General features: G+C 47.3%; 1 protein-coding gene across 2 annotated transcripts in view; it reads right to left on the minus strand.

Moving 5' to 3' along the window:
• Positions 1 to 4,752: 4,752 nt before the first annotated feature.
• Positions 4,753 to 26,997, minus strand: part of TTBK1 (tau tubulin kinase 1) — a 100,280-nt gene continuing 78,035 nt past the window's right edge. For both annotated transcript variants that reach the window (XM_064709610.1, XM_064709611.1), the window contains exons 14-15: positions 12,809 to 14,415; positions 4,753 to 12,027 (exon numbers count right to left, since the gene is read on the minus strand). In XM_064709610.1, the coding sequence (XP_064565680.1) occupies positions 11,601 to 12,027; positions 12,809 to 14,415 (2,034 nt within the window). In that variant the 3' untranslated portion in view covers positions 4,753 to 11,600. The remainder of the gene's footprint in view (positions 12,028 to 12,808; positions 14,416 to 26,997) is intronic.

Consider the following 26,997-nt stretch of genomic DNA (forward strand, 5'->3'; position numbering starts at 1 on the left):
TGCTGTGATTTTGGAGAGGGATATCTGCATGAGGAAGGGAGGCTGTGGGGACACTCCCATTTCTCCTATGAAGGTCTGTGGGAACTCAGCACATCTCTTTGAATGTCCAGAGTTGCCGAGGACAGCGTCAGGGGGCTCAGAGACCCTGGCATGCTGCCCAGAACACCTGGAGATTCGATTTTGACCCTTGCAGCAAACTGCCAGCTTTGTATGAGGATGTGAAAGTCACACAGGTTTGAATGGTGTAATAATAAGATATCCACAGGGTGAAAATGTAGATTTTAGGATTTTTGGTGTGGGGGTTATGGAGACAAGATGGAGGAATCTGGGTGTGTCTAGTTCTTCTTTCTTCTTCTTGTTCTCCATTTTCTGCTGTGATGTTGGCACTTTGGGATTGGTTTAGAGTAGAAGTGCCCTGTCTAACACAGGTGATAGGTATTGGGGATTAAGGGTAAATATGATGTATGTAGTTTGTAGTATACAAAGACAACACTGCCTCAGGGGCGGTCAGAGTGCCTGTGGCTGCCTTGCTGAGCAGATCTCAGCTGGGCAGAAAGAAAATTTTATAGATAAGAATTAATAAACAACCTGAAGACCGAAAAGCAAAGAGTCCAGACTCGTTCTTCACCATCTTACACATTCTCGGGACAGAGAACATCAACAGCCAACCCGAGAAAGGTCCTGCAGCAAACTCTGCCTGCTGTGAGCTGGTCACCAGCCAGACCTGCTGGACTGTGACAGCGGCCTCGGGAGGAGCAGGGGTGTCCCACTGGGTCAGGGCATCCAAGGACACCCAGCCTGGCTGCTGAGCTCCAGCCAAGTGTGTTTTGGTGTGGTTTGTGTCAAGCCATGCCCTTGGAGCAGGTAGTGCAGAGAGGCTGCCTGGAAGGGAGATGTGTCTCAGGGAGGTGTGTGTGCCCTTTGGGTGGGTGAGAGCCACCTGCTCACCTGTGCCCTGCAAAGGATGGAAAAAGTGAAAAGTCCTTTTCTCCTGGATGCCTGGAAAGGTGTTTTGCCAGGACAAAGGCAAGGAACTGGTGAGAGCTGCAGTGCTGGCAGGCAGAGAGGCTGCACCTCTCATGCTGGGGCCATGACACACTCTGCAGGGTCCAGCCCTGGGGACAGAGGTGACAGCCAAAGGAGCTGCTGAGAGCTCACTCTGAGTTATCTCCCACTGCATTTTCACCCTCTGTGCCTCTCTCCTTGTGTCTGTTCCCTCTCTCCTCCACCAGCCCTGCACTCCTGAGTGTTGGTAGGTGCTGATGCATCATCTTCAGCCTCTCTCCAAGCTGTTTCCCCGGGACACGCTCTGCTTTAAAGCAGCTCCAGTTTGGCCATTCACATGAAAGCAGGGTTGGTTGGTGTTGGGATGCAAGCACAGCAGGGTCTGGGCTCAGGGAATGCTGGAAGTGGTGCTGAGTGCCAGGAGCTGCCTGTCTGCACTGCCCTGCCCTGCCCTGCAGCCAAGGGCTGGGGACAAGGGGCTGCAGAGCAACAGGTGGGGATGAGGAGATGCAAAAGAGCTTTTCCAAAAGGGCTCCTGCTGTGGCTGATGGCCCAGACTGTGTGTCGCCCAGACAAGAAGTGCTGCGAGGGCACAGAGCAGAGTAACACCACGATCTGTGACCTTAGGAGACATTTCCCCCTTTCAGCAGCATACCTGGCCACCCATGTTTCACTAATGTGCTGCCCCAGTGCCATGGAGTGAGCCATCTCAGTGCTCATCCCAGGACAGGCACACAGGAGTGAAGCAGGGACACCTGACAATGCTGTGCCTCCAGGGTTACAGTTTAAGCTGAAGCTGAACTAAAGGACAAATTATTTTTTTCATCACCAGTCTTCTAAGAGCAAGGGAGAGAAACTCTAAATGATGTGGTGCTGAATATTTAAACTGCAAACAGATCCAGCCTCTCCAGTCAGAATTGAGATTATGGATCACTGTTCTGCAGCTCCTGGGGCTCTACTGCTCCTGCTGCATTCCTTGAAATGTACATTGCTCTGTTTCTTGAACCCAAATGTGCTCCTTTAACCAGTCACCAGCTTCAGTTAATGGCCAACACATGTGCAAGATCTGTGACTGACTTGACTGAATTAACAACTTGGTTAATTAGAGCTGGCTCAAACAGCTTGGAAATGCCTGGTGAGAGCAGCCAGACTCCTGTGCTGCTGCTACTGCTGTCACACACAATGCTGAAAGGAAGAGTTTACTTTTTACTTCACACATCTAACACTTCCTGCTGCAATCTTTCTGATCCTTTTCAGGATGCCAGCTACTTGTTGAGAGGGGTGGATTATTCAATTACTTGGTCACTAAGGTGTTAGCTTTTCTGTTTCCAGCAGTAATTTCCTAACACCTTCTATGGAGCTGCAATAGCCTGGATGGTGCAAGGAGTGAAGGAGCTGATTTACTCCTTTAACAATTGGAGCCACCCCTCAGGTGTCTCAACAGAGATCTGATCAGTGCTTGCAGGATGGTGCTTCAATGATCATTTTCTCTGTTCTCTCCAAGTTACACCTCAGTGCCATGAAAATCTGTGTCCATCAGAGCTGGACCTGCTGTTGGAGGGCAGAGGAGTCCCCTTCTCACTGCAGCTCAGTGCAGCCTGCAGGAGGGAGATGCAACACACAGAGGGAGGCTACAAATTTTTTCTGTAATTTGTAAAGGCAGTTTAGGCAGGGAGATGCACAGAGCTGAGGATCCCTGCAGCGTCAGTCTGGGCTGCACTGTGCTGCAGCAGTGTGTCCAAACACTCTTGGCACCATGTGTGCACACCAGGTTTTGTAGCTCAGCTGGAGAAAGAGAAGGTGCAGCCAACAAAGAGGTCCTGGGGCTCCTGAGGCTCTTTGTTTGGTCACAGAAGAAAAGGATTTTATGCCATTCTGACTTGGTGCCACGTTAGCAAGACTCTTGCTTTCCATTGCTTATAGTTGTCTTGTGTGCAGCTCTTTTACTCAACTGCACAAATGACAACTGCTTTGCAAGTACACTGGGTCTTGTGAAAAATGCATGTATTTTATGACTGGCTTTTCACAAATATTAAAATGAACATTATATGTGTTGTGTTAGAAAGTAATGCTGTATTAATTCTCTTAAGTACTGTGTTAAATATAGCTTTAGGTTATAAAAAATTTTAAAATAGAAACTATGTCATGTAGGATACTTTTTTAAAAGAAAGGACTGGCAGTGAGATAGCAGCCACAGGACACCTCAATCTTTCAGAGAAAAAGAATTTATTGCTCCATTATCAGAAGAAATGAACTTCTTCGCCCCTCGAAGGTGCTGTCAGGATTCAGAGGAAGAAGTTGATGATGACCAGACAGAATCCTGTGTTTGAATGGAATTTATGCATCCTGTATGAAATATATGCATATGCAACAGGCTGTTGCTTTTAAGGGTTAATCCTCTGTTAACGTGGGTCCTTTTTCAGGCTCGTGCTGCCCAGATAAAGGTACCTGGACTGTCCATAACTCTTTGCATTTATTGTCTCATATTGTCCTTATTCAATTTGTCCAGATTATTATTACTCTAATTGTATTACTATTCTTATAACCATTTTATTACTATTAAACTTCTAAAATTTTAAAAACAAGAGATCGGCGTTTTTCACAGTCTGGCCAAAGGTTTTTTCTTACCTGTCAAAAATACAACATTGATTTTTCCTTAGTGTGAAAGGACATGAGCCACTTCCATGTCTTCTGCTGTGTGGGATCATGGATCCACAGCCAACACCTGTATGCTCCCTGCTTCCCCAAAAGATCCTCCAGACCAGTCTCATGGCCCTTCTTCACCTTTCCCTACCTCATGGAACTAATTTAGTGCCATTGTCCTCTAACTGGTGCTGTTGGGAAACTGTAGCAAGACAAAGATTCAGCCCAAATTATTTGTCTGCATTTTACAGAGGAAAAGGCAAATCCAAACTCCTCCTTCAGCCAGGGAAAGAAAGACACAGCAGGAACAGGAAGTCCAGACAGGATCACATATTTTCAGGGGTGAGATTCCATCTGATTGTCCTCTCACTTAGACAGGATAATCCTGTGTGAAGTAAAACATTGCCAGGGAACTCAAAACAAACCCACTGGCTGAGGGAACAGCATGAGCAGGAAATGATGACTCAGGAGCTGGGAAGACTACAGGACTGCCTCTTCCTGACATAGACTTTTAGGAGCTTTTATGTCCCAGTGTTTATTTTTATCATTTTGGATTCTACACTGGAGTAAAATGTGTTTTCTTTTGGCTATAGGAGAAAGAGTAAAATCTGTCATCACAGCAATAACTTTCCAAGGGAGTACGGTGTTTTATTCTTTTCTGTTCCCTCCTCCAGCACCCTCTCCTAAAGCTGGGCACTAAACTCTTACCACACACCCCTGGATGTGGTCTGCACACCATCGGCATGAGGTAACTTGAGCATGGTAAAAGGAATATTGTAAAAACTGTCCTCAGCTTCAACATCAGGTGGTCAGAGAGTATTGAAAGTCAAACCATACCAAGTTACTGGTTTGCTTTTTCTCCACTTCCCACATATTAATGTGCAGGTCCAACATGTCTCCAAATGTGGCATCTTAACTGTGGCATCTTGACTGTGCAAAGCATATCTATTTTATTTTATTTTTGTTAAGAAAGCAGGCTTTTCTCTCTGACAAAGTGTTTTGGGAGTGGATGGCTGAGCCTGCTGCCTGCAGTGTGGGTGTAAAGAAGGTTTGTGGTGAAGGAACATGTCTTGCAACACCAATAAATGGGAGAAGACACCAATGAAAAGGTAGACAGGCTTTTAATGGCATGATCCAGAATCCCCTTTTAATAACAAATCTAATGACAACTGTGTCTGATATGAACAAGAAATGGCATAATTGTTTATTTTTTTTTTTTAAGATGTGATCTGAAATTAAGACAAATGCCAAGTGGGTCTGTACACAGACAGGGCTTCTGTGATGCATGCCAGATTTTATGGCCAAGAAATTCGCCATGCAGTTGAACCAGACTGTGGTTCCTCAGTCGGAGTCCTACATTCTGTTTGCAGTGTGTAAACATTCTCCAGCTGCTTTCCTAAAGAATGCAAAGAAGATATGTAGAGAGAGATTCAGCCTTGGGATTCAGTCACATTTCCAGGCAGAAGGAGCAGAAGTCCTGTCTCCAGAGTGTGCCAGAGGCGAAGGAAAACGTCGGTGCGCCAGGTACAACGTCTGAGTGTAGAGTCACATGCTATCGTGTTAAAAGGAGATCTATAAAATCATCTGTGTTCCCAGCTCCAATTCCTGTCTGGAGAAGAAGCAGCAGGTCCCATAGCACAGCAGTCCTGGTTTCACAGCCAGGGGTGCCCCCACGTCCTGCAGAGCTCATCCCACCCTCCGCAGGGACGGTCCCGAGCCTGTGCCGTGCGCTCCCGCGGAAACATCAGCCCCAGCCTCCTGCAGGAACCTGTGCAGAGCTCCCTGAGCTCCAGGCAGGGCAACAAGGGCCCAGCCAGAGGCAGAGCAGCCCCTGAGGAGCACCGTGCTGGCACCAGTCCTGCAGGGTCTTGTCACCAAAGCCCAGCTCTCACCCCTGAGCCCCCTCTGCTTCAGGAGTTAAGAGCAGGAGAAATTATTATGTTGGTCCCTACAGGGAACCCAGCTCTGGATTTGCTTTGGTAGCTCCCTTCCTCCTTTCAGCACAGAGGGCATCAGTGTTCCCTTTGAACCTGCTTTCCAGCCATTTGCAGCTCCAGAAATAAAAGGGATTATGTTCCTCCTTGTGACCCAGCACATGGCCTGTATGGGGTGCACAGGCTGATGGCCAAGTCTGCCTCAGGCTCTGCAGAATCCAGGAGGGCTTCAACCCCCCAGGCAAAAAGGGACTGACCTGGAGGGAACACACAGTTACTTTGAAGGCAAGATTTGCTGGAGGAGCTACATTAGGAATGAAGTGACAGGAGAGTGATGGTGTATAGATCACTGTCATCTCCTGGGATTCTGGCTGCTCTGGGGATCACAGCTCACCCCAGCCTGCAGGCAGAGCTATTCCCTGGCCCTGCAAAACTCCCAACCCCAGTGCTCATGGAGGTCTGAACATCAGCTGGCTCTGCTGCCCCTGCCAGCACAGTCCCAGCCCCTTGGGAAGCAGCTCCTGCACAACCACTGGGGGTTCTGCACACACTGAGCCCACCCAGCAGCCCAGGTACAGGCACATGCCACACAAGGAAAGGGCCTGAACAGCAGCCTGAGCTCTCCTCCTCATGGGGAGGTGCAGGAGTAGCTGGCAAACAGATGGAACCAAACTTGCAAACCCTCAGGTGGTGCCTGTGGGCTTTGTCAAACCAGCCTAGCACTGCTAGAGCATGGCCATGTTTCAGTTCAGCCAGAAGAAACTCATTTGATACCAAACTCATGATGTCCACAATGGGACTCTTACTGTGTTCACAGGGTTAATTTAACTGCAGGTGGCTGATGTGTGGGGCAAGACCTTAGGTGGGCATTGGTGCCAGTGCACGTGGAACAGCTGTGGGTCAATAAACTGTACAGAGAAAAAAGCAGTGTGCTGAGGGACCACTGGGATGCTACTGGAGCTGCCCAGGCTATCAGTGATCATCTTCTTACAGAGGATCGACAGTGAGAAAACACCTCTGTGTGGGAAAGGAGAAATGTGACAGATTTTCTTGCCCCAACACAACCTGCTTTGGATCAACGCGTTTCACCACCAAACTCTCAGTGCTCGTGTTAGCCAGGAGCAGGCACACGAACAGTGATGCTCCAGACCCTGCTCCATGCCCCACAGAGCTGTGTGTCTGTCCAGCAGCTGTTGCAGGTCTGGTGGCAGGCAGGACAGCTGTCAGCCACCCAGGCTGGCGTGTTTCAGCCCTGGTTTGTGCTCAGGCAGGTGCAGCCTCACAGCTGACGTGCACTTTGGTACAGTGGTATCCTGTTCCCCCACGCACACTCACTGCACACAGCAGTCAGCCCTGCACACATCTGAAGTCACAGGTGAGACTTCTCTGAAGGCAGCAGGACCCTTTTAAACCTTTAGTTGCTATATATAATGGTCACTACTTATATTGTTGTAATAATATATATATATATATTATAATATTCTTTACTTAAAAAAGGGCAAGCAAAGTCTCCCGCCTCTCACTGATTCCAAGCACAACAACAGAGATATTTGCTACCAAAACACCTTTTGCACCAAGGCAAACACAAGTCCCTGTGCTGCCAACCAGACAAATCAGTTAAGCAGCTCCATCCATCCGTGTGTTTGAGCCTCTCCACAGTATCAGTCTGTCTGGTGCCATCTGTCCTTTTCTCCCTTTGCTCATACAATCCATTGCCACACTGGTTACTGCTGAGAGCTGCCTTCCACATTCCCCACTGGCACATCCCCCTGTATCCAAGCTTCCTAGCAGACAGCTCCTGGCCAGGCAGCAGCCTTCTCAGCAGCCAGGGAGGATCTCAGCTGTGGGCAAGGCCTACAAGTGAGGACTCAGGGCATTCCAAGGGCTCTTGTGGTTCCAACACACATGAGCAAGACGTGTCTCTCCCTACTCACACTAATGAAGGAACAGTGCTGGCCTGTCCCAGGAGCCCCCCCAAAACACACACACAGGCAAAATCACCTGCAAGGACACAGCCACACAGCCCAGCAGTGCTGGAGCAGCCCCTGTGCCCTCGAGCTTGGCAGAGCTTGCACCAGACTCACAGCAGAGAGCAACAGGGCCTTGCCTCTCCCACCTGTCTGGGATGGGACAGCCCACCATGTCCTGTGAGGCCAGACTAGATGCTCTGGCATTCCTCAGCCACCTGACCTCTCCCTAACATCACAGGCCTCATCCCTTCCTGTCCCCAGACATGTTCTCCTCTGTTTGCTCCAGCTATGGCAGGTGCCCTTTCAACCTTCCCACAGGGCAGCAGGAGAAGACAGGACCCAGAGGAAATTCTGTGTGTGCTGCTGCCCAAGATGGGAGCATCCCCATCCAGGAGGACGTGGCCTGGGGCACACCATGCACTTTCCTGCTGCCCTTCATGCCAGGGACAGCTGGGAAGCAGGGCTGTGCAGGAGTCTGGCAGCACAACCATGAGGAGAGATGACCCATGCTGGTCTCAGATCTCTACAGACCTAGCTGTACCCTCAGCCCAGCCCTGTCAGACAACACTGTGAACAGCTTTGCTGATGACCTCCAGAAGTCCCATCTTGCCTCAACCATTCTTTGATTCATTAAATCATGGAAGTGGTGGAATCTTCCTTGCTGGAGACACTGAAGGCTCATCTTGACACAGCCCTACATAATCTAATCCAGGGTCTCATTTTCCATAGAAAATTGGACAAGGTGATTTCCAAGGGTTCCTTTCAATGTAAACTTTTCTTTAATTTCTGTAACATGGATTATCTATTTACTTATATTTTTAATTTCCTTGCAACCAGATTAGAACAAAAGAAAAATTATTATTAAAAAAGTTGTCTGAGGCAAAAATTTCAGGGGCAAAAAAGCATAATAAACCAGGGGGTTTGGAGCAATTCAGATCTATTACTCCTGCTCAGTTCAGCATAGACCTGTGCCTGATGTCCAGCTGTGCTTTCTGAAAACCTGTGGGATCTGCCAGGTGGCTCTCCAGTATATCCCAGCTTTGGCATGTATCCCAGTGGGACCAGGAATCTGCTGCACCACAGAGGGAGATGATGATACCTTGGTGCCACCAGAATCCTGCCTGCTTCTTGTGGTGGGGTCATGGTAGATAGACCTCTTAGAAGACAGCTCAGTTTCACAGAAACTTTTAATAAGAAAGTCCCCATAGTCCTGTGAAAAGACTTCACTGGATGATTGCTTCACAATTAAAAGCCTGCCCAATTTCTTAATCTGCTGTTCTTGGCTGTTCTGACTTCCCTGCTTTCATGTGCCAGAGCAAGACCACAGAACCACAGGACCACAGAATGGTTTGGGTTGGAAGGGACCTTAAAGACCATCCAGTTTCAGCCCCTTGCTGTGGGCAAGGACACCTTCCACTAGACCAGGATGCCCTGTCCAACACAGCTTTGTGTCTGCCCTGGAGCTTCCTTTCTGACACTGGGCCACAGAAAACTGTCCCTTAAACTTTTTCCTGAACAAATACACTGATTGTGCTTTATTGGCTTCCCATGATGAGGCAGGTTTGCTAACCCTGTTAATAATCCTGTAGTCCTCTTTCAAAGCTCTCTCAATGTCATTTTTGGCATGTGCATTAAGACATGGATGGACCAACTGGTAAAAGCTTCACAACCAAGTCTTACCATCTGAGCACTCTAAAATTAATAGACCTTCAATAAATTAATAGGAGTCCCATTATGATTTATATTTCTGGAAAGAATCTGTCTTTGAGTTTATTCTGTTTTCTGGTTTCTAAACCTGCAGTGCATACTTAGGTTCTAGTCTGACCCACACTTCAAACTCAGAGGAAGTTTTAGTGCCACCAGAAGAAGTGGTCACATTCTCTGTGTGTCCTTCTGTTGTGGGACCAAATGGTGAACCAGAGTGATGAAATGAACCAGATGAAAAATAAGGTGATGAATCAGAGCAGTTTGTATTATGCTGGATCAGCCTTTCCAGCCATTTATCAAATAGCTGCTGCACTGTAAATGTGGTGGAACTGTGCAACTAAACAGCTGGAACTTGGAGGGATGTTGCTTTTGATGGCAATATCAGCTCAGTCCATCAGACCACAGCCTGAGCTCCTCTGAGCTTCCAGTGCTGCTCTGCAAAGATGAGGGCATGTTTGGAAATCGATGGAAAACACTTTGAGCTGGGTGAAATGAATTCTTAGTGCTGGCAACACTGAGACTGTCACATGAAGGGGTAATTCCTGTCTTCTGTTTCTACACATTTCCCTGTTCAGGTGTGCAAGGAGTTTCTGCCTGACACCCTGTCACAGCTCTCATACTCCTTTCCAGGACTCCTGGAGATATGAGCAGCTTCAGGATTCCTTGAACTCGATGGCCATCAGTGTGTGACTGTTTGCATTCATGTTCAAATGAATCAAGGTCATTACTGTTCAGATTCCTCTGTCAAACTTTGTTGTCTGCAAATAGTAAATTTGCAGGTAGTTGCAACTGCAGGAATAGATGTACAGAGCAGCTGTATTTTTGTTCTGCCTCATGCAGTGCCTCTTTTAGGCATGACAATGGTGTGAAGCACAAAGTATTTGAGTCTGGAGTGTTTTCTTCTGTGAGGTGTGGGGAGAATTTTGTCTACTTCAAGATCTCATCAGGATCAGACAGGTACCAGTCCTCCTTGCTTTCACTTTCAAGCCTTCCTAATTAGTCTGGGGGCTAAACAGTTGGTTGATTTAGCTCTAGCTGAGTGTTAGCTTATGCTCAGATAATATTACTTAAGAGCACAGCCCTTGCTTTTATGTTCACATTGTTCATCCTCAATGCATGGCAGAGGTGAGCACCAGGAAAAGATTCAAACCCCACCTCTGCCCCTCAACCCACTGTCCCCTCAGATGGAAATGTACATGGCCATGGCATGCCAGCAAACCTCTCATTGCAAAGCAGCAGGTTTTGGGTACACTACAGGATAATAATTTCCCACCCTGCCCTGTAGGGGAACTTTCAACCACAGTGCCAAAATTCACAAACACCAAGAGCGTGACAATAAAACACAAGGAATTCAGGTGCAGGGGGCACCCAGGCTAAAGGCATCCAGTGACTATCCACATCCTCACAATGGAGCTGTGTTTGGTGCACTGCAGGTCTGTGTGGCACCAACCACGCCCAGGCTGAGAGGAACCACCCTCGCTGGGGGATGTGATGTCCACAGATCATGGTTTGGTATTTGTGACAGATGTGGCTGCAGTGTGCTCCCTTCTACATTAATTAGCAAGAGCTCCTGATTTCCCAGCAAGCTGCCAACACATCTCTATTTCCACCTAAGCACCCACCACACAGGCATGTGCTGAAACAGCAGCAGAGTCTGAGAAGCAATGCCAGACAGCCTCCTCTGTGGGACACACTGGAGCAGGTGGGAGCATCCAGCAAGACCTGCCTGTCTCCCAATTCCCACCTGTAGGGCACCTCTGGAAAGGAGAGTAGAGCCCTCCCCTCCTTACCCCTCCTCTTATCTCAGCACACAAGGATGCTTCCATCCCTCTTGAATAAGCTAGTGGCAATCCCTTGCTAACACAGGTGGTGGGAGGCGAGCCAGCACTCAGGGAGATGGCAGAGACCAAGGCTGGTGTTTCCCCAGCAAGGAGGAAGGAAGGAGCTGCCTGAAGGACAGGACCCTTCCTCTTTAGCAGGCCTTGCTCTTGTCACCTCTGCTCCTCCTTCCACAGCTGGAGTCGGTGTTGAGGACTGGTATTGCTAATGGGGAGGAGAATCCTTGGGGAGGGAGGCAGGTCAGGCACTGGGCAGGCTGGGTGCTGTGCGTTAGCAAGCGTGAGCTGCGGGCTGGGGGGGTCTCCCTTGGAAAGGCTCCGTGGCTCAGAGGCTGCCAGGCCCCTGGGAGCTGATTGCAGTGTGGGGTGAGAGTGAGTGAAGCATTCAAGTACAGCTACTGCTATACACTCGTGGGTCCAGCATGGAAGGCTGTGCTGCAGCATCTCAAGTGTATACTATATGCAGAAGTTACCCAGTCTGCTGGGCTTGCAGAGGAAGGTCATTATCTGGCAGCTGCCTTACTTTCCAGGGACACCTGCTTTCCTTTGGTTGCTGGACTTTGAGTCTGGGTTTTTCCTCTTTGTCGTTTTTTGGCCACGCCAGGAGACGGCAGGGAATCTCCTGTAGGCCCCGGGGCCTGAGCTGAGGGCTGAGGTCGGGGGGAAGGAGGAACGCGCTGAGGAGCAGTCCCTGGTTTGTGCTGCCGGCAGGGAGAAGGACTTTCCCTCCGAGGCAGCAGCTGGCTTCTGGGGGATGTACTGGGGTTCCTGGAAGGAAGGACAGGGCTCCTGGGGGATGCACCACTGGGCCTCTGCGAGCTGCTCCGTGCAGGAAGGGAACTGGAGCTCGGTGATGAAGGAAGCCGGCTTTGTACCTGGGTTGTTCGGCCCTCGGACGGGACACTTCCAGCTGGTCTCTGTGTCTGAAGCCTGCAGAGAAGAAAAGAGTGAGAAGAGGGAGGATGAAGGGGAATTTTGCAAGGGATTCTTGGGCTCCTGGCAGGATTGGCATGAATGTTGCCAGGCAATTACAAGGAGTCTCCAGCACCAGGATGGGAGAACCTATGCTGTGAACAAGATGGGGCACCAGTTTGAACACCATCCTGTAACTCAGTGTAGTTAACTGCTAAGTGTTTGCCTTGATGCTCCAGCATTCTCTGAGTCAACACGCAGGCACGGCATGTGGGACTTCTCTTAACATGCAGAATGGATGCAGCAACCTCTTCCAAGGCAGGACATACAATTTGAGAATGTGGGCATGAGTTGAATTGCACTAGTTGGGCTCTCATGGTAACTGTGATGGAGGATAAACCAACTGAGGCAATCCCAGCTGGCAGCCTCGCTGCCCGTGCAGCTCTAATCACAATAGTCAGGCCAGGAAGCCAGGTCTCCCTGCAGAGTCATGGCCGTGCTGCCAAATGGAGAGCTCAACACCAGGGGCATCTGCTATTATCAGACCAAGTGAAAGGGCTTGTAAAAGGAAAGGTCTCAAAGCCAGGGCAAGCAAAGAGAGGCTTCAAAAAAAGAAGACAGAGAGGTGAGTATTTCACATAGATGAGGGCTGAAATGTGGGCTGACATGACTGTAGGAAACAAGGATGGACTATGCATTCAAGCTGAGTAAAGGACGAAGTCATGGGAGGTGAGCAAAGCCCTGGCTGTGTCTCCTCAACAAGCCCAGCTCTTTGCATTTCTCACCACTTTGGCCTTACCTGCAGGCAGCGGCTGCATCCTGTGGGGAGCTGCCCAGCCCTGCCACCGCAGAGGCCACGGAGCTCTCCGGCCTCGCCACCTCCAATGGCGTTTTCACCGGCACAATGGGACGAGGAATTCTGCTCCTTGTGCTTATGGCTCTTTCTTCCCTCCCCAGCAGCGCAGCCTTCCTCTCTCCCTTCCGTGGGATGGAGTCATCGGAGTCGTGGGTGTCCTCCTCGGAGCCAGTGGCTGACAGAGTTTCAGAGGCCCGGCGCCGCTCGTCGCTGGAGGAGGCCGAGGAGGAGGCCCCTGAGGCCAGCCGCAGGAGGCGGCTCTGCCTCTTCTCCATCACCAGGCGAGCCAGGTCGGGTTGCTTTGCCCTCTTATAAAGCCTTTCTTTGGCTGAGAGTGAAGTTGAAAGGTCTGAGCCAGTGTCCTCCTCAGAGAACAAAATGGGTATCCGGCTCCTGTACCGGGAGCCCAGCGGCCTCCTGGGGCCCGGCTGCGGCGTCTCCAGGACGGTCTCTGCTCGCTTCAGGTGCTCTGTCCCTGGTGCTGCCTTCTCCAGGACAGGCTCCCTTGTAGCCACCTTGGCAGGCTCTTCCAAGTCCAGTGAGAGCACTGCTTTGCCAGAGGGCTCTGGCTTTTCCTCGGGAAGCTTTGGCACACCGTTGGGAAGGGCCGGCTGCTCCCCCACGGTCTCTGAGGTGGTTTCCACGTGGTTGGCCGACAGCGCGCAGCTCTCCGTCTCTGCCCCTTCCAGCCCGGAATGAATGCTGCCGTTCTCCACCAGCACCAGGTTGTCCTCCAGCTCCTCCTCGATGATGACCTCCTCGAACTGCCCCGGGGGGCCGTGCTCCTCATGCCGCATCAGCTGCCCGCTGGAGGACATCACGTTCAGGTGGGTCTTCTCGGCGATGTGAACAAACGTGCGCTCCACTTTGGTGAACGGGGAGGAGGCTGTAGCCACTGCCACGGGGGGCTTTGGTTCTGATTTAAGGACTGAGGACAGGGTTCCTGGCTCAGACACATCCAGCTGGCTCCCCATGGGCTGCGGCCGCTCGCTCTGAGGTGTCAGCGCAGCAAGAGTGCCCAGATCGACTTCTGGAGGTAACTCTGCTGCCACTGGAGACTTCTTCAGATCACCTGGTGAAAACAGCACTAATGTTTTTGAGCCTTCCTCCAGCTCCAGGTCCCCATCAGCAGTGGATGCTCGACCCTTGGAGCCCTTCTGGTCATCAGCCAGGAGAGTGGACGGCGCGCACTCCTGGCTGCGCTCCGTGCTCTTCTGACTCAGGTCGCTGCTGGAATCACTGTGCATGTCAATCTCATTGCCCTCCTCCTCCTCCTCCCCCTCATCCTGCTCATCTTCCTCCTCCTCATAGTCTTCCTCCTCTTCTTCCTCCTCCTCCTCCTCCTCTTTTCCATTCATTTCCAGATAAGGTTCCAGAGGTTTGCAAGGAGCAGTCAAGACAATATTTGAAAAATCAACTTTCTTTATCCGCTGGGATAACTTAGGCTTTTCCCAGTAGTTGCACATATCTTTTCTGAAGTCTTGGTAAGGCAAACTTAAAGGGACCGCCTTGGGCAGGCCATTTATTTCAAATGACTTCAGCATGTATGCCTGCAGGAAGACAAGTGTGACAAAAGGAGAGGGTGAGTTAGCATTCAAACAGCAGCATTGACACAGAACACATCAGGACCAACAGCAGCAGGAAAAATCCATGGAAAGCATCTAATCCATCTCATGGTTCCAAAATACATGCCTGAGCAGTCATCACTCCATCATTTGATTCATACAAACCTTAGAGAGGTTCACAGATACTTATCTACGAAGGAAACAAAACATGCCAAAGAAGTTCCTTTGTTAGCAGTCTTTAACCTGGACCTAAAAGAACAATTTTCAAGCAATTCCTCAGGATTTTTTCACATTTCTCAATCTTCTTCAGTGTTTATGTATTTATTTAAGTATTTATATGTTTACATAGTCACTCCTTTCTTACTGGAACCACTTAGCAACTCGCTTTTATGCCCAGTGAACTGAAGGGGCACCTCTGGGCTAGATAAATTTCCTGATCACTTTCCATTAGCATCCACCATTGCCCCTGGGGCACTAACACTTGTAGTGCTACTGTGTTCCCCTGGTGCACCATCCATCATCCCCTCTTCTGCTCCCACATCCCTGTAGCAACTCCTCATTCTGCCTCCCACAGGCTTCTGCTTCCACTGAAATCATCAGCAAGTCATGAAAGCTGGCACACAAAGTGTCATCATCAGGCCCTGGGGTGTCCAAGCAGGAGAAGTGAAGGGCACACAGGACAGGTGGTGGTGGGGGCACTGTTCCTCCAGCCTGTGGCAGTAGCAGGCTGTGAAATGATTGCAAATGATCCTACAGAAAAACAGGAGCTCACGCACACATGCACACACTTGACCAAACAAGGCCAAAATAAATAGGAAATGCCTGTCAAGCATGGCCTAATTAACAATCAGTTGCAAATGAAAATCCCATCAGCACCGCTCTGCAGAATGGATTTTAAACCAAATCATTTACAGCACACTTCTGTTAGGGCTGGCAAACTGTAACCTCTCCATAAAATCAACTGGTCAATAATGCATCACATGTTACCCTTGAAAAGTCCTGACCATGAACAGCAGGGCTCCAAACATCTGCATTTTCCAGTGGCATTTGACACTGCCAGAGGATATTTAGGCTACACAATAAACATGCACCCACTTAACCATGTGAGCTCCAGAGCTGCTCACAGCTACCACATTCACCTGGCCATGGGAATGGATCTTTTTGTCTCTAGAAAAACGGGAGAAAAAGCCTTCAGTGGCTTTTCAGGCCAATGGCACAATTAAAAATGGTGCTGAAAAGTGTACTATTTTTATGCTCCTGTACAACAGAGACATTTCAAATAGGTTGGTGGGCAGCACCAAGCTGTTCTGTGTGGTGGTGAGTTGTTATCCAGTTCATATTTATTTTTATATCTTATAAATTAAAACACAGGCTGGTTTTGGCAATACCACTGGAATCCAAAGCTGCTTCTCTTCTTTCATTGAAGCTGAAGCCTGGCCCTGAAGATGTTTCTGTATTAGCCTGGTTTTGGCCTTCACTGATCCACTCTACCTTTTGTATCAGGATGGCAGATGTGGAACTTGGATTGGTAAGAGGCACTTACTGCCCTTTGCTGGGCCATATCCAGCTGAGTTTTTAGTACTTCAAGGATGGAAATCTCACAACCTCTTTGGGACCCTCTCCTAGAGTTTGAGGCTCTTCATGGTGAAAAAGCTGGGATGTTTAGGATCTAATTCCTATATCTAACCTTCCTTTCATGAAACGTTTTTCCATAACATCTCATCCTTCCATTGTGCACCTCTGAGAAGAGTATGGAATCTCCCTCCATCAGGCAATTCAATGAAGAAAAAGGATGCCACAACCAATCTTGTTTTTAGGCAGAACAGACCCAGATCTCTCAGCCTCTCCTCATGTCAGATGTTTCTAGTTCCTGGTCATCCTGGCAGCCCTCTGTCAGGTTCACTCTCCTGTGAGCAGCAACCATGAGCTAAGGCAGTCACATTTTCCTGCCTGTTGGACCTCAGATTTCCACTCCTGACTCCTCTTGACTTGTTGGTCACTTGTCCAGGAATGCCTGTGGCATTACATGGGTCTGAGCATGTGTTTACCACAAAGTCTGCACGTTTCACCTCTTTAACACTCTGTCTCTAAATAAAACTTGTCTTAGATTATTCACTGAGGTTGAAGTGCTTGTGAGTGCTGCCCAAACAAATATTTTAGGACTCTACCTACTTTCTGGTCAAACCTAGAAACTGCCAGGTAGAACTCTGCAGAGATTCTTAACAGAAGGCAACTGGGTTGCCAGAGATAGAAATAAAATCTGAAAGAATGTGGGAGAGTTCAGGGTCTGCAAAACTCACCAACCTATTAAGAACATCAATACCACTGCCCTCTCCCAAGTTCATGAATGTCAAGGAATGCCCCCTACCAACAGTAGCACTCAATGAGGACTGGGTGGTGACAGATTTGGAAAAAAGAAGCACCACTTGCCTTATGGCCAGTAAACAAACCGTATTTCATCATGGATTGTCAACAGTTTTTTGCTAATACTGCAACTTCCACTGCTGCAGTTCCAAACATTGTTGAGATGGTGACACTGCCACAGGGTCTGCTCATACCTGGCTGACTGCCCTAGATGTGAAGGACATGCTTTTCATAACTCCCCTCCTTGACCATGTTTTCTTTTCATTAGTGCTTGATCTCTTTATGAACTACTGAGGAAAGGAAAATCATGGGAATGATGTAAGTGCACGTGAATGTATTAGAATTGCTAGGAAGTGAACTGAGATTGTTCCAACAGCTCCATACACCCAACTGACCTTATTCACATGGAATGGGGATTCAGTGGGCATGGGCCTCATTGTAATCTATGGCAAAAGGGGCCAGGAGGGGTGGAGACACCACTGGAGTTGGGCTCCCACTCTTTCAGTGCCACCAAAATGAGGTGCCCTGATCTTGAAAAGGACTGGTCTCCCTGTGAAACAGGCAGAACAGATAAAGAGAGGACAGAGTGTGATCATGAGGGGACCTTCTCACCTCCCAGATGTAGTTCATGAGGGCACAGTGTCACCTGCAGGCACTGCTCAGGAACCTATAGCGGTCTGTCCATCTGGGAGGTGTCAGTGGAATTATGAAAGAATGGTTCAGCACATTCCCCTTCCCACTGGAAACTGAGAGTGGCAATGGCTCATGTTTCACAGCCATGATGGTTCAAGACTGGTCCAAAGAGGAAGAAATCTGATGGATATTTCACATTCCATAATATTCCCAAGCTAATGGTCCTGACAAATGCTTCAAGAGGTTGAGTTACTAGATGGAGGTTCAGGTCTCACTTCAAATCTTATGCTGCAGTTAATCCAAGCTTTTGGATGGACACACAATATTCCTCAAAGCCCTGTGTGTTCATCTCCCTCAGTCTCCCAGCTCACCAGTTCTTGGGAAATATTAACTATGAATTTGACCAAAACTTGGGAGATCATGTGAAAAAACCACACAAATTCGACTAAGGAAAATGTGTTTTGAAGTGGCACAAGAACAATACAACCACATGGAACTGCAACATCCCTGTGCCACTGTTCATATTTGTGACTAACAGGGAAATGATTTCTATGATTTATCGTCATCCACAGGACATGTGCACTAATATACCATGAGGAATGCATATTCCAAGGGTGTGGGGAGTGTCACAATGCAGTGTCTGGTCTTTTTTGACTAACAGTGACACCAGGCCTGACATTATTTGTTCAGAGCTCGCACACACTTGAGGGGCACACCAAGAGGCTCAGCAGTGATGGAATATGGTCTGCAGAGGGATGGTGATGCCAACACACACTGGGATTAGTGTCACCTCTGGAGGAAGCAGCCTCTTACAACAGTGGTGTGTGTGGATGAATCAAAAGGGAGTCAATGGCAATATGTGTGTCCTGGGTAATCCAAAAAATGTGCTTTGCACTTTGTATCTTTCCTATGCCAACCTTCCCAAGATTATCACTGTCCCTTTCTCTCGAGGCTTTAGAGAATTTATTGACACCATTCTGGCTGCTCTTGCTGGAAGCAATCCCTATTTCTGGAGCTGGGGAGGACATTTTCCTTGGATCTTTTCACTGCTGCTGCCCAGAAATCCAGAGCCCCTTCTCTCTCCACAAGTTCCGGCCACTGCCCCAGTTCCAGCCATCACTGCTGATGGAGAGCCTCTGTTGGGTGGTGTAGAGCAGACAACCCAGCAGCACTGACTTTTGGTTTTGGACAATAAGAAATGGTACTTTCCTGTTTTTTGGTTTTGTCCCTGTTCCCCACTGGTTGCTTTTTAGGGGGAGAGGGAGGTCTGTAATCGCGAAGGCTCAGTTGTTGTGTTGTGTTTTTGCTTTTCTTTGTCCTCTCTCTTGGCCATGTGAGCAGCACAAAGGGCTTCTCCACCAGCTTGTCTTTACCAACAAGACATTTGTGACAAGTGGACTTGTGGTGGGGTGGGCTCTGGAAGCTATTTTCACACCCCAGCTGATGGCATTCCAGATCAAATGATCTTATATAACCTTGCTGAACAAATCAAAGCATTGACTAATGCAGCTCATGTGGCACTGGAGGAAGCAAAGGTACAATTGCAGGCAACATCAAAAATGGCTTTGCAAAACAGACTAAAATTAGACTTTTATTGTGGCCTGAAAATGCAGTGTGTGGATGGGTGAGCCTGTCTGATGATACCTGCTCCATTCACATATCAAATGTAACTAAGGATCTTTATGAACAACTGGATCATATGAAGTATATAGCAAGAGCAAATAGAGATCTTGGATTTAGTATGGAAAATGGACATTAAACAAGTTTCTGCATGGGTGTTAGGTTTTTCACTTGCTGGTTATTACAATCTTTGGTATTAGTTTTTATTGTAATTATTAGATTTTGTGGATTATTATGAATGATAAGCCAGGTAATCATGTGTAAGATATGCATAAGATCTGTATGGATGGAAATGAAAGAGGCGGAAGAGGAGGAAAAGGAATCACCCTAGAGAGATGTGACTGTGTTCACAGGGGTGTTAGGATGAGGGAAGAGATGAGGATCTGACTCCATGTTTCCGAAGGCTTGATTTATTATTTTATGATATATATTATATTAAAACTATACTAAAAGAATAGAAGAAAGGATTTCATCAGAAGGCTAGCTAAGAACAGAAAAAGAAGGAATGATAATAAAGGTTTGTGGCTCTCTGTCCGAACCAGCTGACTGTGATTGGCCATTAATTAGAAACAACCACATGAGACCAATCACAGATGCACCTGTTGCACTCCACAGCAGCAGATAATCAATGTTTGCATTTTGTTCTTGAGGCCTCTCAGCTTCTCAGGAGAAAAAAATCCCAAGGAAAGGATTTTTCATAAAACGTGTGTGACAAGAACAAGTGGGTTTATTTTCTGTCAAAATTTCTACACCCTTAATGCAGCACATGGTACAGAGTGGGCTCAGTGTCCTCCAGAAAAGCCTGCTCTCCTAAGCAGCTCTGCACTGATGTGGGCAAAGGGAACAGTTTCCATATAAGCCTAATAAATGTTCCCTTTTACTTTAAAATTTGGGATTTTTTTCTCTCCCATCTCTTGTAAGCAAAAATCAACCAGGAACAGGAAAAAACCCCAAAACCCCTCACAATATTTATCTCACATAAATTCAGGAAATGATGCACTTCTTCTACCCACTGTTCTGTTTCAGACCACGCTATAAACCATGGCACCACTGGATCCTTCTGCAGAGCCTGACAGACATACACATCTGCCACACACCAGCAGCCTCTCAGGAGCAAACTAAAACATACTGTGAAGCATGGAGAAGATAAACTTTGGACCTTGCCAAAGGCAGACTCAGAAGAATCCTGCCTGACCCTCCACAGAATTCCCAGGAGGAAAGGGGACTCACACACTGTACAACCCTCTGAGACCACAGCCTTACCCAGGCTCTTTCTTCCAGACCATCACCTGCCTGCACAAACTGCTCTTTGCTTTTGAGCAGCTGGAGTCTTGGGATTCTTCTGCATGTGGGAAATTTCCACCACACTTTACACAGGTACCAGAGCCTTCACGTGCCTTGAATTGAAACCACATTGTGGCCTTCCCCAAGTACCTAGACCACATCTCTAACAGTCACATAACTTTGTTTCTGTTCCCAGATGTGTCTTAACTGCAAGTTTTTAGCGATCACATGTGTCAGCAGTAATGGAACTCTCACTGTTCAGAGTACCAGATCTGTACCAGATCTCCTTCAACTCCCTGTGCAGGCCTCCCACCTACCCAAGCATGAGCAGGAGACACCTTCCCAGAGCAAATGAAGTAGAAAAGCGAAGAAATAAAGCAAATAAAAAACCCAGCCATCAACAAGATGCTGCCTTTGATTCTTTAATAAGGTTTTGGTAGTATACAAGCTTTTTTTTTTGTTTGTTCATTTTTTCTTTTTTTTTTCTTTTTTTCCCGATTGTCTGGATTAACATACATGGATTTAAAAAAGGCACAAAATCCATTGCACAGCTTCTGTTTCATTCGTTTTTGATGACATTGCCTGTTCATTGTGGTTTCAAGTGTAGGATTTTACAGTACTCTGCAGCATTTACAGCATGATCTACATACAGGTAATCAATGCATGCTTTTATACAGGAGACAGAATTCAAATTCTCTCTCAGTATTTCTATATACACAATAATACAGTCTTTTTCTTCTGAAAAAAAAGCTTTAAATTGGTCTTGCATGCTTGGTATACCAGAAGAATTAGTGCAAGCATATATTACAGTGTTATTGCAGTACAAAAAGGGGTTGACCTTAGGCTCTAAAGGGATTAGATAAGGAAGAATAAAAAGACTCAAGGAAAACAAGCTTTGGATCCCTTTAGTCAACTACGTCCTTCCAAATGGATCCCTACACAGTACTGCCTTTAAAGCTACAGCAGGCTGCGTCCCCTCCCTCTCCCTGCTGCCTTCCCCCTGAGACAAACTTCCACAGCTTCTGCAAGCCTTCTGTCCCCAGCAGTCCATGAGGACTCCTGGCAGCCCGAGGAATCCCTTCGGCTGGACCTCTCAGTCCTGGAGACCTGCCTGAAGGGGACTGCACCGAGATCCACTGCTTCAAGCAAACTCAAGTCCCAGCAGATGGAGCTTCTCAAGCAAACCAGGAAGCACAACAGGTTCCCTCTACAGCTTTTGTCTCCTCTCAGTAGCAACGACCACAGAAACCCACATTCACCTCCTACTCAAGTAGCAGTTGGTTAAATATGGTTTATTTAACCATAAATAAACTCTCCTGCTTAGCAGCAACAGAAGTCTAACAGGTGACACAAGGTAATGCAAAGGAAGGATATGCTGGTCCCTGAGATTCTTTATGGGAGCTGAAAGGTCTGAGAAGCAGAAATCAAGTTCTCAACACGATGTTAATTGTTCCAACCGGAATGGGAAGAGGCCTTAGTCCTGAGAGATGCAGATGGCACACAGACAGCAAGAGCTGTAGTCCAGTCTTCCCTGTAACAGCTTTTATTTGGATACTATCAGGACCTTAGCATATCCTGGAAGTGACATTATCCTCTGCCAACATAGACTAAGCTTGATTGGGACTGGGAGATCTGGCAGGATTGACAACAGTGTGTGGAAAAAACCTAGAATCTGAGTTTCTGAAGCAGCAGCTCTTTCTTCAAACCAGCATCAGATGAGGTAAAAGTAGCAGGGGTCTTAGAGCTGCCATGCTTACTTGCAGGATCTCCACGTTCCAAGAATCAGCACCATAAATGTTAGAGATGTTCTTCTATCCAGCACCTTACCATCAACGCTCCACAGCCTTTTTCTTCATTCTTTTTACCAAGGTGAATAGGACAATCCAGTCCTGTGCTGGATAAGTGCTCTGCTCCTCCCTGTTTGTGCTTTCACGGGTTGGGTTTGTGCCAGTTTTCCTAGCGTCTTGGATGGAAGCAAAAGCTCTGAAAGGGTGGGATGCCTGCCACTCAGCTTCTCAACTCTGTACCCATCAGTGTCTCCAGGGAGAGACAAAGCAGAGCTCCCTGTCTGAGCAGACATGGGGAACACTTCGTTTGTATCACTCACTGGAGACTTGGGAAATAGTGAGCAAAGTGGAAGGAAATGATAACCCAAAAATTTCCTCTAGTCCCTAACTGTAAAGGCAACTTAATAGCAGCAAGAAAGAAGAAGAAGAATATTCTGAAAGCTAAACATCTTCCTACGTCATAAAAATAACCAGAAGTCAGCAGTGCTGAGTAAGAACCTGATCTGGTAGGGGTTTTCTAGGAAGGACCAAGCTGAAGGGGCAAGAGTCCCACGGAAATCCTCCTTATCTGACTTGTTCAGAGGAAATTTGCCATTACCGTGTTTCATGTTGCCAGATAATTAATTGCACTCATAATTAAACTGAGAAACTTGTTGGAGTTGTTGGAGGAAACCCTGGGGATTTTTATGAGGCAAGTGCACTAGATGAGGTAACTCATTGAACCACTTTGCATATGAAAAAATAAAACCTCCAAACATAAAGCAATTTTCTTTTTGAACACTAGAACACATGCAAGTGAATGTAAAATGGGGATTGCTTCCAACCCCCAGGTTACATGGTTAGCAGCTTGTTCAAAATGTACATTCATTGTAACATCATTTTTTTTTTCAATGGCAGGTGTGATATAAAGAAGTTGCAATACAGCAAATAACACTTAGAAACATTTCCCAGAAATTAATCTTTGCGCTGTCCCCTGGAACTGCCAATGCAGGTTTGTGTTATAGTGACCCAAACACAAAACACGTGGCATAAAAACGCAACAAAAAGCAAGGTAGTGCCACAATGATCAGCCTTTGTGTGTTTTATTTCATCTTTTAACATTACCCAAAGTAGGTGTTTGCATACTACAAATTATGTCCCAAGTGCCAGCACTGTTCCCATCACCAGAACACTCTGCCACTGGCTGACAGCGAAAGGAGAGATTTTTGTGTTGTGTATTTATGCACAACACGCTGAATGAAGAGACCTGGGCTGGGCCAGGTTGCTGAAATCAGATCTCCAGCACACAGAGGAGGCCGGGTGTACCTCCTGAGCCAGATGGCATAAAGGTACTCTCTGTAAGTGGCTGAGATTTGTTCTTTGCAACATCCTTTTCAGCATCTGGGGGTGTGCAAAGTGGCCCACTGCTGGCACAGAAGCTCTTCTGTAAGGCAGGAGCACGTGTGACAGTTTGCACGCCACGCGTGGGTCACGCACGCACACAAACACACAGACCAGCAGAAATGGAAGCTCCAGCACAAAGCATCCCAACACCATCCTGGGGACAACACTGACATCAGGAAGCACATCTGGCTTGCTTTGGTCAGCCTCCCCAGAAATTATTTGTTCCCTTCCACTCTCTCTGGGGAGAGCTGGCAAGTCTCAACAGGGAAGCAGGTCAAGAAAAAGGTACTCCATGTTCTCCAGCTGAGAAATAGCTGAGGCAATTTTTTCACAATAAACACTAACAGGATTTTAGGGGTTTGCAAATTATCCATGATTTTAAAGGCTTCAGACCTTGTGTGCTAGGAAATGCAATTTTGTTTTTTTTCAGCTAGCCTCTTGCAGCCCATCTGTTACTGCCAAGCAGAGCTAGACAAATATACAATAGCTATCTCCGAATTGTTCTTTCCCATTTTTACCAAAGGGAAACAAGAAAAGCAAAAATAAAAATAGAAGCTTCTCTTTTGAATAGATTGGGAAAAAAGAGCCCTTTCTTATGCAATGTGAAAGTAGCAAAATGGTCTCAGCTTCAGGTAAAGTTCTGAGAGTGTCATGAATAAATCTTTAATGACAACCATTAATAAAATGTGTCATTCATACAACCCAGCAGTTGACAATAGAAATAAATTCAGCCATTGACGCAGACCTGCGTCAGTTACTATGTGGCTGTAATACAAATGTAACTGGATACCACAGAGACTCCATGTAGCCTAAGGAAGGGATGCCAGACCCACTGGACAAACATGGTTGGTATCTGTCACCAATCCCCCCAGATATGCAGTAGAAAATCTTCTCTTTTCAAGAATAATCTTGTGCTGCTGTCAAGCTCTTAAAAGCTCCACATATACATATCATGAAAGATTTTTGGTGGTGCGAGAGGGAAGGATGCTAGAAAACAGGAAAAGGACTGAACACATCTTTCCCTGCTTTCTGACCTTCAGTCTCACAGTGCATCCTATTGTTGAGCTATTTTACAAGAGAGGAGTGAACTAGCAATGGTTGTATTTTCTTGCCTTAATTTATTTACAAAGGATCACAGCACCAGATTCAAATAGTGCATTTTTTTTCCACGAGAGAGCAAGGGAAGTTCCTGGTGATTTGCAGTGAAAGAAATGCGTCAGTGATATTTATTGTATTTGGTATATAGGTCCCACCCACTGTCCTGACAATCTGCAGATTATGAAAAAATATGCAGCCTCCTGAAATTCCCTTTGTGCAACCAAACATCTGGCTTTATCCTGACATGTTCTGAAAAGGCTTTTTTTGTTGCTGACTCCCCCATGTAAAACAGCAGGGAAGTGACTCATGGGAAAAATAAAGCACTTGGAGATCTTTAGAGTTTAAGAGCCCATAGGAAGGTATGAATGCCACAAGCGTTGTTTCAGAATAAACTCGGGAAAGGCTAAACTGAGGTGTTTGTTCTGGTTTCCCAGACTGCAGAAGGGTCTTTCTGACTGCAGAAGGCTTCTACTACCAAACAAATCACCAAGACTCTCAAAAGAGGCTGCACGCGTTGGGACAAAGTGGTCAGAGGCAAAGATGGTATCAAAGCCTGGCAATGCTACTGAAATAAAAGACAAATGAGGTAGATAACCACTCCAAAGTTAAACCTTTGGAAGAAATGTTTGAAGCACAGAGCAGAGAAGTGCCCCAAATGACACTTGTTTTGTTTCTAGTCTCGAGTGCTCACAGCCTAGGAGAGTTAGAAGAACAGTGTGTGTGTTCGCTGGCTTTAGAGCCACTTTTGGAAAAGAAACAGCCCAGCTCCCGAAGAGCCACTCAACCTCTGTGCCTGGGGAAGGTGCTGAAAACACATTTGCTTATTATGGCTGATCACTTCAAGCAACAGGCCCCTTTCCAGAGGTTCGGTATCTAAAAAATATAGCAAAAAGGAAAAAAGACTGTTGACTGGTTCTCAAAGGCATGCTGCCTTCTTGAGTAACACCTGGATCTGGTGTTACACATCTGGGGAGAGCTGGGCATCAAATGGAATGGCAGAAGAAACAAAGAGCTTGTTTCAAACAACAAGATACTTTGGTGGCCTAATGGCAGTGGCACAGGCTTCATAAGGGAAGAACAGTCATTATATGTGGCAGAGTAAAGAAGACCAATCCCCAAGAAAGAATCTACCAGTCTGTGATATCTCCAGTTTAAGACAGGAGCAGGAGCAGGAGGAAACACTGGTGTATTATAGTTAATGAAGAGAGTCAGCTCAGTGCATTTATAATTGCCCTCTCCTGGCTGCTTGAAACACCCAATTTATTTGAAATCTCCTCACTCTCCCAGCTCCTAGGTTGGAGAATGGGGACAGTCAATTTGCCAGCCGAGAAAAGCATCCATTTGGAAGAACTTGAAGAGTTTGCAACAGGAGCTGTGACATTTTCTCACTCACAGACACCAGGAACTGATTGAAGTGGAACTTGGAGACATGCTCACAAACCAGAAGGGGTGTTCAGCCAGCTATTTACATGGTTTGAAAATGCAGATGGTACCCATATCTTGAGGGAAAGACCATTGCCAGCTGTCTAAATTTAGCTGCTGAGGCAGACAATAACTGGGGGGAGCCTGCTAAGTCCTAAAGGATTCGAGGGCTTGAAACTCATGCAACTGCCCTGAAAATGGAAGGTATCCTCCATACTCATTTTTGAAATCAAGCTGCCTTTAAACAGTTTGATCTCACACAGATTCCATGCAGAGCTGAGACTACTCCAGTTGCCAAAACATGCCATTCTTTTGCAGTTTCCTCCAAGGAAGTCAGAGGGAGGAAAGGCCTCTTGGCTGCTCAAAGTGCGATAGGGATTGTGTGGGGCACCATGAGCTATGCAATGCATAAGAAATGGGTGCAGGAGACATGCTCTGCAGGTTCTTGGGAATGGCAAAGGCAGAAGGGAGTGCAGGCATCCAGGGATGCAATCAGGATGATGTTCCATGAATGGAATGGAGGTAAACCAGGGGTTTACCAATGCATGGAGTGGGACACGCAGGAAACCAAGGCAGAGCAAAAAGACTTTGTCATTGGGGAAGAGATGGGAGAGGCAAACTGGAACAAAGAGGCAAGCACATCTCAGAGAACTTCTCAGTGAGGTGGTTCTGCATGTGAAGTCTACCAGCAGCTTGGGGCTATAGCCAACTGCTGCTGTCCTTGCACTGAGATCCAGATTTGAGCAGAAGCTGGGTGGCAGCTGCTGAGCAATGTCTCTGCTTACAGCGCAAGGAGAAGATCCCAGAGGAGAACATCAGCTGCCTTATCCCAATCCAGCCTGGAGGCCACTGTCCAAGTACAGCTTCTCCATCCTGGGTGGGGGGGTGTCAGCTGCCATTCAGCCCCACAAACACAACTTCTGAACAAGCTTGTCCTTTCAAGAACAACAGTCCTGCAGCAGCCTTGACCACCACA

This window comes from Zonotrichia leucophrys, chromosome 3, assembly GCF_028769735.1.
Source record: "Zonotrichia leucophrys gambelii isolate GWCS_2022_RI chromosome 3, RI_Zleu_2.0, whole genome shotgun sequence".
NCBI classification, from domain to species: Eukaryota; Metazoa; Chordata; class Aves; order Passeriformes; family Passerellidae; genus Zonotrichia; species Zonotrichia leucophrys.